This window comes from Myotis myotis, unplaced genomic scaffold (assembly GCF_014108235.1).
Source record: "Myotis myotis isolate mMyoMyo1 unplaced genomic scaffold, mMyoMyo1.p scaffold_m19_p_8, whole genome shotgun sequence".
NCBI lineage: Eukaryota > Metazoa > Chordata > Mammalia > Chiroptera > Vespertilionidae > Myotis > Myotis myotis.
The window spans coordinates 36,553,210-36,567,193 of NW_023416390.1; the positions used below are offsets into that span (position 1 = coordinate 36,553,210).

Here is a 13,984-nt window from a genome sequence, read left to right on the forward strand (position 1 = left end):
GAAAGACTAGACATGCCCTTAGATTCCTGCCTCCAGGTGCAGATTCTGAGCAGCAGAGGAGACCTGGAGGGCCTCTGGGAGGAGGAATGTTCTGGGTAGGGAAAGCAGTCTAGGTAGAGAGAGTGGGGAACATGTGGGTGCTGACCAGGTAGGGACTGGAGGGGGAACCAGGGTCTCAGAGAAGCAAAATTTCTGAGCTGTGCAGGTATCGGGCCCCTGGAAGGTGTGAAAGTGCCCAACCCCCAATAGTGGTGGTAGCGGTGTGCAGGGGGAACCTAGAGAGGCTGCCCAAGGCCCACGGCCCGCCCTGGCTCATGGGCTATCGTGGGGCTGCGCATTGGCAATTTGTGTGCTCATGTGGGATTTGTGTTCAGTGTCTGTGGGTGCCCATGTGTACGTCACCCAGCACAGCAGAGCAGAGCAACACTTAAAACATGCTCACTGGCTGGTTGATGCTAATGGGTTGGCTGTGTTCAAGCCACCTCCCCAGAAATGGGGGCTGCTGTCAGGGCTGTGCTCGTCCCAGGTCCTTCTGAGCGTTCGCATGGGTGCAGAGGCGCGAGGCAGCTTCTCCTATAATGGAGCCACACGTGTGAGGTTCTGCTTCTCAGAGCAACTCTTTAGGTGAAAGAGTTTCCTCATCCTCCTTACGACTGACAATGTGCCATCATTTCCACAACACTCTGCCATCCGCCAGCTCTGAAGACTAGTGCAGCTCTCCAGCCACAGTGAGCACCCTGTGCAGCGTTGTTGGTCCAGTGTGTTTCTAAGGTGCTAACACCCGAAGGTGGGGTTGCTGCTAGAGGTCAGGCACCCTAACCAGCACTGGGTATTATCATTGCTTCAGTCTTTTGGTAATCGAGTGCCTGGTTGTGGTTTTAATTTCCTTGAGTACCGAATAAGGTTAGCAAGTTTCATATGTTTATTAACCATCTGTGGATTTTTTTGTGAATAACAGTCATTTTTCTCATTTTTCTGTGGAGTCAGCTGATTTTCTGTCATTGATTAGTAGGAGCTTTTTGTATATGATGGATATGGACCCTGTGTATATTTAGTGCAGATTTTTTTTTCTTCAAGTCTGTTCCTTGTCTTTTAAGTTGGTTTGTGGAATCTTTTCTGCATGAAAGCTCTCCCTCCCTATCTTTAAGTATATTCAGACCTATCAGCTTCTTTATTTTTATCTTCTGTTGTTTGTGTCTTTCTTAAGAAGATTATAAAATACCCTTCTGTATTTTTTCTACTACCTTTACAGTTCTAAATGCTTTAGTTATTATTGTTGTTGTTTCTGTTTGTTTGTTTGTTTTTATATTTTTGTGGGGGTTTTTTTCATTTAGCTTTTAATCCACCTGAAACGTTTTTTGTGTGGAATCAATTTGTTTTTACAGATTTAAGATGAAAGAAATGTCCTCTGTTTATTCTCTGACTTACCAGCCTGGCTTTGGCAAGCTCTGTCCTGCCAGCAGCAAATGGGATCGCTTGGTGACTGGCCCGCTGTTTGATGGTTCTCCACAGGGCCGAGCGGGATGTGCTGGAGAGCAGCCTCTTTGAGGCTCAACAGCTGGCAGAGCAGCTGCAGGCACAGCAAGAACATCTGGAGGGAGAGGCCCAGAGCGCCCGGCAGGCCCGGCAGGCCCTGCAAGGTGCTCCAGCAGCCCCGCCTGTCTCTCTTCTCCCCACATGGCCCAGAAGGGCCCCTTCCATAGAGCTCAGTCCCAAAGTGTTGCTCCCACTGCCTAGTCCCCCAGGAAGGGCACCAACTCGGGCCTGGAGCTCCTGGAGCTGAATGGGTTCATCTGTGAGGGGTGGCCTGCCCAGTCTGCTTCCCAGGGTCTAGACCTGGGTCAGTGTGGCAGCCCCTGCCCCATTCCCTGAGCTCCCACCCCTGCTCAGCCCACCTCACCATGTGTAGCTCACCCAGCCCCTAGGCCTGGCCATAGCCAGAATACATGCTGTGGTGGGACTTTGTCCCTGCCTGCTTGGGCAGCATCCTCAGAGCAGGTGGCTGTCACTCCACAGGGGGCTTGCACAGGCCACAGGGTGTTCCATGGCATGGGGCCCTGTGGCCAATCCTGGATACATATGTCACTTTGCAGTGGAATTGGAGCAACTGAAAGGCGCCTGGGAGGTCCAGGAGACGAAGCTGGAGTGGGACATTGGGCAGCTACGGCGGCAGATGGCGCAGCAGGAGCGGGAAGCACAGCTGGCCCTGGAGAGCCAGGCACTGGCCCACTGTGAAGACATCGCACGGCTCCAGAGGGAGAAGGTCTGCTTCCCTAGGCCACCAGTTGCTGCCACTCCTGGGAATTTACATGTCCCAGGTCATGGAAGACCCTCAGGGGAGGGGTCCTAGGAGACCAGGCAGGAGGCAGAGGTGCCAGGCCACACTCAGGTGGGGGCCAGAGAGGACCCTTCATAGATAAGGTGGGCAGCTAGGTCATGGGGCTGAGCCAGTGTGGCTAGGTCCTCTCCTTCGAAGGAGGGGCCAGCTGTGGGCATTGACTGACCTGGCTGCAGGTTGAGGGCCGAAGCTGGAGGGCGTTTCATCACCCATCCGAGCCATCCCACTGGCCAAGACTCCTGCAGGCCTTGTTTGACATGCCTGCACACCTCATGCATGTCACTGGTGCGTGGTGTGCCGTGGAGGCTCAGGAAAGGCCTTTGAACTGTTAGTTCATGCCAGATAGAGGAGGTGGAGGTGGAGGCCCAGAGAGCCCCTTTGCAGCTCTTGCTTCAGTGACACTGTGTGTGAGACAAGGGGCTTGCAGCCAGCTCGACAATCCCTGGGGACCTGTCTTGCCCTGGAGTCCCATGAACCAGGTCTCACTCAGACCACAGGCACTGCTGGTCTCACATGTCCTAACCTGTATGGTCCTCACAGCCTGTCCCTTCGTCTTGGCCCAGGAGACCCTCAGTCTGTCTCTGACGGAGGAGAAGAAGATGGCAGCATGCAGGTTGGAACAGGAGAAGGAGCTGGTGGCAAAAAGTGCAGCCAAGAGGGAGGCTCTGAAGGAGGAAATTCAGAGCCTGAAGCATGAACGGGATGAGAGCCTCCTCCAACTAGAACATGAGATGCAACAGGTAATGGGGGGACTGTGAGGCAGTGGATATGCTCACTTCCACCTCACCACGCCTCCTCTGGCCCAGCAAGAGGGCTGTGTAGGGGAAGCCTTTCCAGGTCACTGCTACTGTAGTGCTGGTCTTCCACAGCAGTCCTGGAGGACAGACATTCACCCACCCACCTATCCACCCATCCATCCATCCACCATCCATCTACCCATCTATCCACCCATCCACCCATCTGTCCATCCATCCATCCATCCATCCATCCATCCACCCATCCCTTTATCCATCTATCCATCCTTTCATCTGTCTATCCATCCATTCATCCATCTGCTCATGTATCTATCTGTCCATACATCCATGCAACTCAACTGTCCCTCAACTTCTTGTCCATTAACCATTCATTCACCTGACTCCATTCTTCTATCCACACACCCAGCTGTCCACCCACGTACATGGCGATCTCTCCACATACTCAATTGTCTATTCACACACATCACTGTTCATCAATTCACCAATTTGCTTGAACATCCATCCAGCTATTCATGTACCCAATCTTCCATCAACATGACTATCCATCCATCCACTCATCTGACCATCCACCTATCCAACCACTCACTTGACCATCCATCTATTTCTTCATTTAAACAGCCTTCTCTCTGTCCACACACTCAGCTGTCCATTCATATCCACCATTCATCCGACTATACATCCATCTATCTGATTAGCCAGCCATTCATCCATCCATGTATCCAACTACTCTTCTGACTATCCTTCCATCCCCCGGCTATTGAGATTCAGACACTGGACATGTAAAAGTTACCTTCTGAGTCCAGGCTCTTCATTTTACTGTGACACCGTGAAGTATTCACTGTCCAGTGAATGGGAGGACAAGTAAACGTATTCACATGTGTTGTCACATAAAGTGATAGAACTCTCAGGTGTTGGCACAAATTACAAACCACAGGGGATGGGTTCCAGTAGCAGGAGTCACCAAGGTTTATTGTCAGACTCCATGCATTTTTAACTTGCTTCTCTCAACATGCTTAGGTACATGCTCTTATTAGCCCCATTTTATTGGTGAGAAAAGTAAGGTTCACACATGGTGACCACCTTGCCCCAGCTTGCACAGCACACTGGGGTCTGTGCTCATAGCTGTTCCACCCTCCGCTTCCTGAGGAGGAGGAAGAAAAGGCTTTGTAGCTGTGGTGGCATTGGGGGAGGGAGAGTGAGACTGTAAAGGAGGAGCAGGAGGTGGTTGGGTAGGGAGGGAAGGGAATTTGGGGAATGTCTGGGGATGGCGCAAAGGACTGTGCAGAAGCCCTGAGTTCAATGATTCTCCAGAATCATCTAGAGAACTCAAGAAAGTGCTACACTTATGATTACAGAGTTATTTAAAGGACATAAATCAGGACCACTCCAATGAACAGACATGTGGGATGAGGTCTCTCCCCTGGAATCAGGCGCATCACCCTCTGGCATATCAGGGTGGTCTAGGGTTTTCACTGGGGTCCTCCTATAGGTGTGATTGACAGAATCACTGGCCACATGATGAAACTCAGTCCCCACACCTTCCCCGAGGCTGGGAGATCTCAGTGGCTCACAGTCCCAGTGTTCTAATCCATGACTGGTGGGGCATGGCCACCCCCTCCCCAAACTATGTCAGGCAGCCATGAGTCACCCCTTAGAGTAAATCAGGTGCGGTCCTAGGGCCCAGGAATAACAAAGACGCTCCTCTCTTGGTGAATTCCAAGGGTTTAGAGGCTCCTCCCAGGACAAAAAACAGACCAAATCTTATTATGAAAGAGCCTCCCAGAGATCGCTGTGCACAGAAGAGCAAATAGAAATACACATGGCTATCCCGCCTCTGTAACACGACAAGTACACGCATTTTCAGGTCAATCTATGTTAGGAGTCTTTCCACATCGTATGCTCAGGATTTGCTTATCCTCCTCATAGCCTCGTGAGGTCCTCAGATGCTTGTATCACGACTGTTTTGTTGGCCCCCCCATCGGCAGACATCTGGTTTATTTCCAGTTTGTTGCTGTTATGAATGATATAATGAACAATAATCAGTGACCCTGAGCAGGTCATCCCACACATGTACAGGCAGGTCTCCAGGCCACCTGCCCCAGTGGGCCTGGGCCTCCAGAGACCCATGCACCTGTGACTTTGATGGTCATTGACAAATTCCTTCTACCTTCTGCAGCCCTGTGGGGGGCGCTCACCTGCACCCCTCACCCTTAGTGACACAGCATTTTCAGAGGTTCAGAATCATTAGTGGTCCCCACTCTGTGCTCTGTAGGAAGTGGTGTCTGGAGGGGTTGGGGGACTCCAGGGAGAAGGGTTCTGTGAAGCCCCTGAGCTGTGCTGGGAAGGAGCAGGTATTAGACAGGTGCACGGCGGGCGGGGGGGGGGGGGGAGGGAGGGGAGGTGGTGCACCTGGTGGGGTGGGAGGGACTGCCTGAGTGCAGGCACGAAGGATGGACCATGTCATATAGGACAACAGGCTCCCACCCCCCACCCCCCAGACGTCGCTGTCTCTGGGGTACTGCCCCCTCCAGAGCAGGGATGTGGAACCAGGAACATGCTGTGTCCCACCAAGGGCTTCAGCACCCAGTAACCCGCTGTCACACCAGGCCCTGTCTCTGAAAGAAGCAGAAAGGAGCCTGCTGCAGCAGGAGCTCTCCCGGGCCACTCGGGAGCTGAAGCAGGTGCAGCAGGAGGCCCACGGCCAGCAGGAGCAAGCAGAGGTGAGCCCTGTGTGCCCCCATCAGCCAGAACCCAGGCACTGGCCTGGCCCCTGCAGTGCCCGGGAGGCGCTGGCAGAGCCCCAGATGCACCCCTTCCCACCTCGTCCCAGGTATACACTCCCCCTCAGCCCCCCTCTGAGCCTCAGTTTCTCTTGGGTATCTCTAGGCTTCTTGCTGGGAGGGAACATTGTCTTGATGGGAAGGAAAGGCTGAGGAAGGTAGTCCCTGCCCCCACAGAAGGCACCAGGGACTCCACATGAGCCAGCATCAGAGTGGGCAGAACCCAGGACTATGCCCCCAATCCACTGGCCCCCAGCCTTGCCTGTCTGGGCACTTGAACATAACTGCAGGAAATCTGACTCGCTGGAGGGACCCCTTTCAAAGAAGAAACCAAACCAGAGGAAGGACACGCACGGAAAATCCCATAGAGCCTGAAGTGAGGCAGCCACCATGGGCCGGGAGAGACCCCAGGAGGCAGCTACCTGCCCTCGACCAGGGAACAGAGGCCCACAAATGCATGGAGACTGCTGCAGGCTGCAGCTGAGGTTGCCTGGGCCCCTGACTCCTCTTCAGGACCCATGTCTAGGGCAGGCCAGGCAGCAGCAATTAGGACTCTGGAGAGGGGAGGGGCAGCAATTATGGGGCCCTGTGTCCTCACCCCATGAATGGGACTGGGCACCCACTGCCATTGCTGGCAGGGTGGCCTCAGCCATTTGTGAAGTGGGCAATGCGGAGGCAACAGCCCACTCACAGGAGGACTGCACTGCCTGCAGTTGGGGTCAGACAGCTGTCCTGGGGGCTGGCCCTGAGCAGACACAGGCTGCAGGTACCCTCCAGGACAGAGGGGGACACAGCCCCACCTCTAGCCACACCCACACAGCCTCACGGGGCCAGCTCTGTCCCCTCTGCTCTGCCTTTGTCCCTCCAGCCCCGGTCACCTTTCCTGTCCAGTGCTGCTCTTTCACTTTTAACCTCGGTGATCCCTGTTCACCCTGGTCCCTGGCATGTCCTCGTCCCAAGGGCACAGTCATATGCTCCCTGGCCTTGAGTGAATGATTCAGGAGTCCGTGAATGAGTGTGTGGACGAGTGTGGACTGCTCTGCCAAGCCCGGAGCTTCCTTCCTGAGCTGCAGGGGTGGGAAGGCCTGGCTGGGAAGCCATGAAGTTCACTGTGACCTATGGACAGGGGGCAGGGGGCTGTGCGGTGGACAAGGGGCTGCACTTAGAAGTTGGTTGCCAGGGTGTCTCTGTCCCCTCCTGCCTGCCGGGCACCCAGATCCCAGTCACTCTGAGCAGAGCTGGGGAGGAACTCCCAGCACTGAGGCACCAGCACTCAGGGGAGCCTTGCCCAAGATCCTTGCTCCCTGGATCCCTGTCAGGCTCTGTCCCACCCCCTAGCAGATGGCCCTTCCATGTGCACAGCCAAGAGGGGAGTGGGGGGCCCTGGAATTGTGTCCTCCTTCCTGCCCATGCCCCCCCCCCCCCCCCCCCCCCGCAGATGCTCCTTCAAACCCTCTCAGGCAGCAGGAAACTAAGAAAGCCGCCCCGCCCAGACCCTGGGAACTCCCCCAGCTCTCAGGGGGGCCTCCCTCACTCTGGCTGAGTGTCCCCTTGGATGGCCTGCCAGCCAGCGGGTTCTTCAGGGAGCTCATTAAGGGTTCTTTTGCCACCTTAGCTTGGAAAATGAAAATGAAAACCCACTGAGAGAGGAGGGAGAGAGAAAGGCCAGCCAAGGAACACCAGTTGCAGGCGATGTAAGAACAAGCCCAACGAGGGTGGAGGGGCTCATGGAGACAGAGGAGGCTCCCTCACCAAGAGCAGAAGGCACGAGCCCTGGCCGGTTTGGCTCAGTGGTAGAGTGTCGGTCCACAGATCGGGGGTTGCTGGTTCAATTCCCGGTCAAGGGCACGTACCTGGGTTGCAGGGTTGTTCCCCAGCTCACAGTCCCCAGTAGGGATGCGTGCAAGAGATAACCAATTGGAAAGTCTCTCTCTCTCTCTCTCCCCTTCTCCCCCCTCCCTTCTGTTCCCTCTTTTTAGCAATGGGAAAAGATATCCTCAGGTGAGGATTAACAACAATAACAAAAAAAGAGCAGGAGGCAGGAGCTGATAGAGCCCAGCCCACCAGTGCCCTGAGCGGGGGAGTGGGGCATGGAGTGTGTGTCCCAGAGACGGGTTCAGGGCAGCCGAAGGGGCTCCTGTGCCTCCTGGGAGAAGGAAGCCTGCTAAGGAAACCCTCAAACTACCCTGGGTCCCAGTACAGAGGCTGGGCTGGGTGGGCCTGGGGCACAGGTGAGCAGGTGACATCCTTGCTCTTGGACAAGGAGGTGCCTCCTCCCAGTGCCCAGGGAGGAGCCAGGGAGGAGCATCTTGGGTGCTGTGGCCTAAGAAAAGCACATTTGGCCGGGCTGAGTTCTGAACGGATGTCTGGCCGCCTGAGCATGGCCTGTGGTCCCTGCAGGAACGGCCCTGGGAGGACTGGGAGTGTCACTTAATCCCACCTGCCTGTTTGAAAGTTCCGGCTGATGGAGGGGTTCCTGTGGTCACCTGCACTCAGGGATAGGGCCGCTCTCCTCTCCTCCAGCCACTGCCGTGTCTGCTGGGGGGTCCAGCCTTCTTGCCCTACACTGATGGTGGGACCCTGGAGGCACCTTCCCTGGGACACCCCAGGCCAAGGGCCACAGGCTGAGGGGTGCTCCTCCTGTGCCCCACAAACCCAAGAGGGCAGAGGCTCAGCTCCTGGTGCAAATGCCAGCCCCCGCCTGGCTGCAGGAGCCCAAGTCCAGTGTCACCTGAGGGCAGGGTCTCTTTTCGTTTGCCAAGTGGCCATTCCTGGCTACTCACTATTCAGCAAAGTGGGCCTAATAGCAATGATTTAGGCAGGAAAGAGGTCGGCACTGGAGAGCCCTGCCCTGGCAGCCTGGGGATCCCAGAGGAAAGGCCCAGGGGACAAGGAATGGGTCAGCCCCTTCCCTTAGGGATGCCCCTTGGGGCCTCTGCCCCCACCCTTCACCACTGTGTCCACTCTGGACCTGGCATTGGTGGCACTGGCTGTAGCCAGGACAAGAACCATCCCGTGGAGCCCCAGTCCCTGCTCTGGTCCCCACCTGCCTTGTGCTGCCGAAGCGAGCTGCCCATCTGGTCCCAGGACTTTGTGTGGCTGCCCGTGTGGCCCCCACCCGCCATGGGCGGCCCCTTGATGCCTCAGTGGCTTACTGCTCCCCCCAGGCCACAGTCAGAGCCACAGAGGCGGAGCTGAAGGCCCTGCAGGCCCAGTTTGAGGAGGCCATCTCGGCCCATCAGAGAGAGACCTCGGCTTTGAGCCACAGTCTCCGGAAGATGGCGGCAGAGCGGAGCAATGCGGGCAGAGAGGTGAGGGGGTGCCCCAAGGGGAGAGAGGGAGGTGCCAGGAGGGGTGAGAGAGGGGAGTACAAGGAGAGGGGAGAGAAGGCAGGTGTGATCTGAGGGGTGGGGAGAGGGGATTGGGCCATTAGCCTAGAGGCCCATCCATCCAACACGCTGTGGGAAGATCCCCGGTGAGCAGCGTGAGGCATGGACCCCACGGAGCTGAGCCTGGGTGGGGTGAGGCCACCCTGGGGTCTCCTGGAGCAGAGAGGCAGCAGAGGTGCAGGGTGGCCCTGCCTGGGCCTGACATGGCCCCAGAGCCCTGTGATGGTGTCCTGGGTGGGGACAGTCTTGGGCAAAGTGAGCAGGAAAGGCCCCAGCGAGGCCGGGTGGAGCTCGGCAGGCAGGCAGCTTGGGGAGGTGTTCCTGAGGTAGGTTTGACAGCACTCGGGCGCCTGGGAGAGGGGAGGGCAGGAGGACACGGGATTGGGGCTGGGGGAGGGTAAGCTGGCGCCCAGGTAGGGCCGGCAGGCAGGGACGAGCGGCTCTAGCGCTCGTGCTCCCTGGGCAGTGTGCCAAGGCTGGTAGGCGGCGCTGACCGTGCTCATGCACTAGCCTGGAGGCTCGGCGGGGGGAGGAGGGGCTCGCCCTCCCCCAGCACCAGGGAAGGCTGGGTGGACGGAGGAAGAGAGCGTGATTTAACATGACAGGCTGTTTACTTTGGCCCCCAAAGAGAAAGGTCTCCTTTCAACAGATTTCAAAGTCAGGCCGGTCAGCGACCACACGGGGAAACAAAATGAGGTTTTAAAACTGGGGGCAGCAGTGGGAGGAGCTGGGAGATGTACAAGTTCAGGTTCTTGGAGAGGGGCCTCCAGAAAGGGAGTGGGGGGACGGACAGGGAGCCTGGAGGGTGAAGGGGAAAGAGGAGCATGGAAGCGCCCTCACAGGCGCCAGGCTGGCCAGGGTCGCCATGGAAACCATAACATTTTCACAGTCCTTAAACTGAAGGCACATCCAGGCCTCTGGCAGCCCTGACCGAGTCCACACATGTGTGTGTACATGCACACACATGAACCCACTGCATGGCTCACACGCATGCACACCCCATACCTGCATGCACACACGTGTACACAAAAAGTGGCATTGCATACATGCATGCACACACATGCACTCATGTGTGGGCACAATGCACATGTAAACACATGTGAACACCATGAAGTACACACACACTAGTATATCCAACAGGAGCACATGCACTTCCATACATACTTGCATGCTCATACATAATGCCATGTGTGCTCACACATAGATACATGTTTGCAGTTGCACAACCACACAGTCACCATGCTGCATGCACACACATGTGCACACCAATCACACATGTGTGTTGCCATGTGTGCACAAATGAACATGCCACATGCAGGCCAGGGCCCTCAACTCCCCTCCCTCCTCTTTGCAGAGCTCTCGACCACCTCCCTGCAGGAGATTTCAAAAGAGGCTGTTTATACAATTTTTAGTAAAGAAATAATTATTATAATCACATTAAGCGATTTGGCTGTAAAATTCCTGTAAAAGGGATGGTTGTTCTCGGGAGACAGAGGGAGGTGGGTGGAGGTGCGGGGGAGGGGCCCTGCATTTGTTTTGCTTGTTTTCATCTCCTTGTCCTGGGAAATGAAAACAGCTTCTTTTGTGATGGATAGGCCCTTTTGCTGGTCCTTGACCTTCTGGGCGGATTTCTGCTGAGCTCAGCGGAAAATGCTCTACACAACTTGTGGCTCCCACATGTGGGGGGTGGGAGGGGAGCGGAGGGGGGGCTCAGGCCCTTCCCAAAAACAGAACAACAATAACAGCAGGCCGGTGCAGGAGCCAGGCCGGCCGGGGCCTGGACAGTGTCCCATAGAAGCAGCCAGCAAAGTGGAGTTTGCTCTTGGCAAACGGGCTTCTTGACATGGCCCAGAGTTCCTGCGGCTTCCCCTCCCTGGCATGTCCCCGCCAGCTTCCTCTGTCTCCTCCTGGGGGACATGCGAATTGGAACAGAGCTTTCTGCAGAGTGTCCTGGTTAGGGCCACAGCCAGCTCAGGAGGCAAAAGACCAGGTGCCCTGGCAGAACCCCACACCCCACAGCCCGGGCATTGAAGGCTGGGCTGCCCCTTCCCCAGGCCTCACTCTCCCCCAGACCCTCCTAGCAGGGCTGAGCCCAGGGCCTTTGTGCCCCAAGGTGAGTAGGGCCCCGACCCCCACCCACACTTTGGTGTCAGCAGGCTCTGCCTAGAAGCCCCCGGTGTAGGGCCTGGTGCAGGAGAGAACACAGGTCCTGGTTCCAGGTGGTGGGTGTCCCACCTGCAGCCTCTGCCCCTCCCTGGGTCAGCTCCCTGAGGTGCGGACTGGACGTGGGAATCTCCTACCATGGGCCTCGACGGCCCACCTCGAGTTTAGGAGGCTCACACTGGAGCACTCCATGCAGAGCACAGCGAGAACTCCCTGCCCGAGCAGCTGGACAGCCTGGCCCAGTGGCCCTGGTGCCAACGGAGGATTCCAAGGATACCAGAGACCCGCCTCCCACTGCCTCCGGTTCCAACAGGGGCCCGGAGCCGCAGGGGTCAGGAGCCTCGGCATTGACACTGCTGCCCATGCCGGGGCAGACAGTGACCCTGGGTGCCACGCCATGGGGACAGTGCTGATGGGTGGGCAGAGCCGTGTCCCATGCACGGAGTATCCATCAACCCTGGGGTCCAGGGAGGGAGCACAGGACAGGACCAGAACGAGGAGAAGTCAGGGTGTCACCTGCCTGGGCTCTGGGACTGGCCCTGGGGAGTCACCCTGCAACCACGGGTTGGCAGAACCAGGCTGTCTGCTTCTGCAAGCACTTGGGAGAGGAGGCCAGCAGGACACGAGCACTGCAGACCAGAGCCCCAGGCTGTGTGCTGCCTGTGGCTGTCCCTAGAGCAGCAGCTCTGCCTGCTGGACCCATAGCTCCTGACCCCCCACCCGGGCTGGCCCATGGCCCCTAGAACTGCACGCTCCTTCTCCAGGCCGAGCAGCTGTGGGCACAGCTGGGGGAGGCCCAGGAGGGGCTGGCTGTGCTTCGCAGGGAGCTGCAGAGCAGTGAGGACAGCCTCGAGGGGCTGCGCAGGGAGGTCGAGGATGCCCACCGTGCACTGGGGGACGAGGCCCTCGAGAAGGACGTGCTGCAGCGCTCCAACGCCGAGCTGCGGGCCGCAGTGCGCAAGGCAGAGCAGGAAAAGGCCAGGTACGGCTCCACCATGGACTGGCTGTGGGAGTCCCCCTCGCCCCAAAGCTCTCTACCCCCCCACCCCCACCCCTGGCCGTGGTAGGAAAGGGGTTTCCTACTAAGCTGGGCCAGATGATGGTGGGGGATATACCCGGCAGATCCAGGATGCCGACTACCCATCCAGAATGATGACTGTTGGCCATGAGGGGGAGTCCTGGACACACAGACCCGTCCCTGCCCTCAGGGAGTTCCCCTCCGGCAGGAAAGACGGGCCCCAGTGGCCAGTGGGAAATGGCCGGGGCTGGAGGGAGGGGAGTAGTGGTGAGAGGAGCTGGAGACATAGAGAGGGGCCAGGACAGCTGGGCACTCAAACCCACTGCCCAAAGGTGACAGGCAGCCCCAAGGAGGCTGGGCTTTGGGACGCCTTAGGCATATCTCAATAGAGTGAGGTGAACAGCCTGCAGGGCAGCCTGAACGGTAACCATGGGAGACGCCAGAGCCCCCAGGTGGCTCCCCCAGCCCCAGCCAATGACGCTCTGCTCAGTTTTCAGCGGTCCAAGGAAGAAAAGGAGCAAAAGGTGCTGGTCCTGGAGGAGGCCCGAGCCGCAGCCCAGAAGGAGGCTGGCAAGCTGAGGGCCAGCCTGCAGGAGGCAGAGCAGGCCCAGTTAGACACCCGCCGGGAGCTCCAGGAGCTCCGCAGTCAGGTGACCAAGCTCTCTGGAGCCTCACACACGCCGCCCTCCCTCTTCCCCCACCTTGGGGCCCTCCCACCAGGGCACCCAGGTGCCTTGTGCCCTTGGAGCCACCAGCAGAAGGGCCCTGCTCAGACTCACAGGGTTCCTGGGTGGGTCTGCCCTATGGGGCTCAGGTGACAAACCTCAAACCTAATGGCCTAAAACAACCTTCTGAGGCTCATGAGCCCTGAGGGTCAGAAATCCAGCCTGAGGGCAGACGGGAGCTTGGCTCTGCCCCACAGCACAGGCACCCTCGGGGAAGCCTCCACAGCAGGGACTGGGTCTCCTGGAGGCACCTCCTCTCACATGTCCAGTGGCTGATGCTGGTGGTAAGCTGGGCCACCAAGGCTGATGTTGAGCTCTGAGCTCTGCGCTCCACCGGGTCCTGGCCCCAGGGTGGAGGTGCCAGGTGTCTGTGGAGTGGCTGAGGGTGAAGGTCTGAGGGTACTGCACAGACCCCTGTCCAGAGCTGGACTTGGCCTGAGCGTCCCGGATGTGGGGAGATGCCCGGGAGGGAGGCTTTTTCCCAGGACATGTGAGCAGAGGCAGGGGTGCAGGAGGCTGCCTGAGCTCCTATGAGGGGACGTGGGCCCCCATCAGTTCCGTCCCCATCCCCCAGGTGAAGACGCTGGAGACTGAGAACCAGAGGAAAAGCCAAGAGGTGTGCCAGCTGCAGGCCCAGTGTGCACAGGACTCGCAGCGGCGGCAGAGCTGGCGAGAGGTCCTGGAGCTGCAGAGGCAGGCGGCTGAGGTGGACGCTGCCCGGGAAGACGCCCAGAAGGAGGTAGAGGGCTGAGGGGCCCAGAAGGGGAGGCAGAGGGCCGGGGTCGCCCAGGCCTTGCTCTCACCCTCGTTTCATCA

General features: G+C 57.9%; 1 protein-coding gene across 1 annotated transcript in view; it reads left to right on the forward strand.

The window, feature by feature from the left end:
- The window catches only part of CROCC2 (ciliary rootlet coiled-coil, rootletin family member 2), a 57,019-nt gene that overhangs the window by 26,850 nt on the left and 16,185 nt on the right, over positions 1–13,984 (forward strand). Inside the window, 8 exon segments of the mRNA XM_036319611.1 lie at positions 1,513–1,640; positions 2,094–2,263; positions 2,902–3,078; positions 5,700–5,813; positions 9,041–9,184; positions 12,190–12,407; positions 12,934–13,093; positions 13,743–13,907. Coding sequence (XP_036175504.1) covers positions 1,513–1,640; positions 2,094–2,263; positions 2,902–3,078; positions 5,700–5,813; positions 9,041–9,184; positions 12,190–12,407; positions 12,934–13,093; positions 13,743–13,907 — 1,276 coding nt within the window.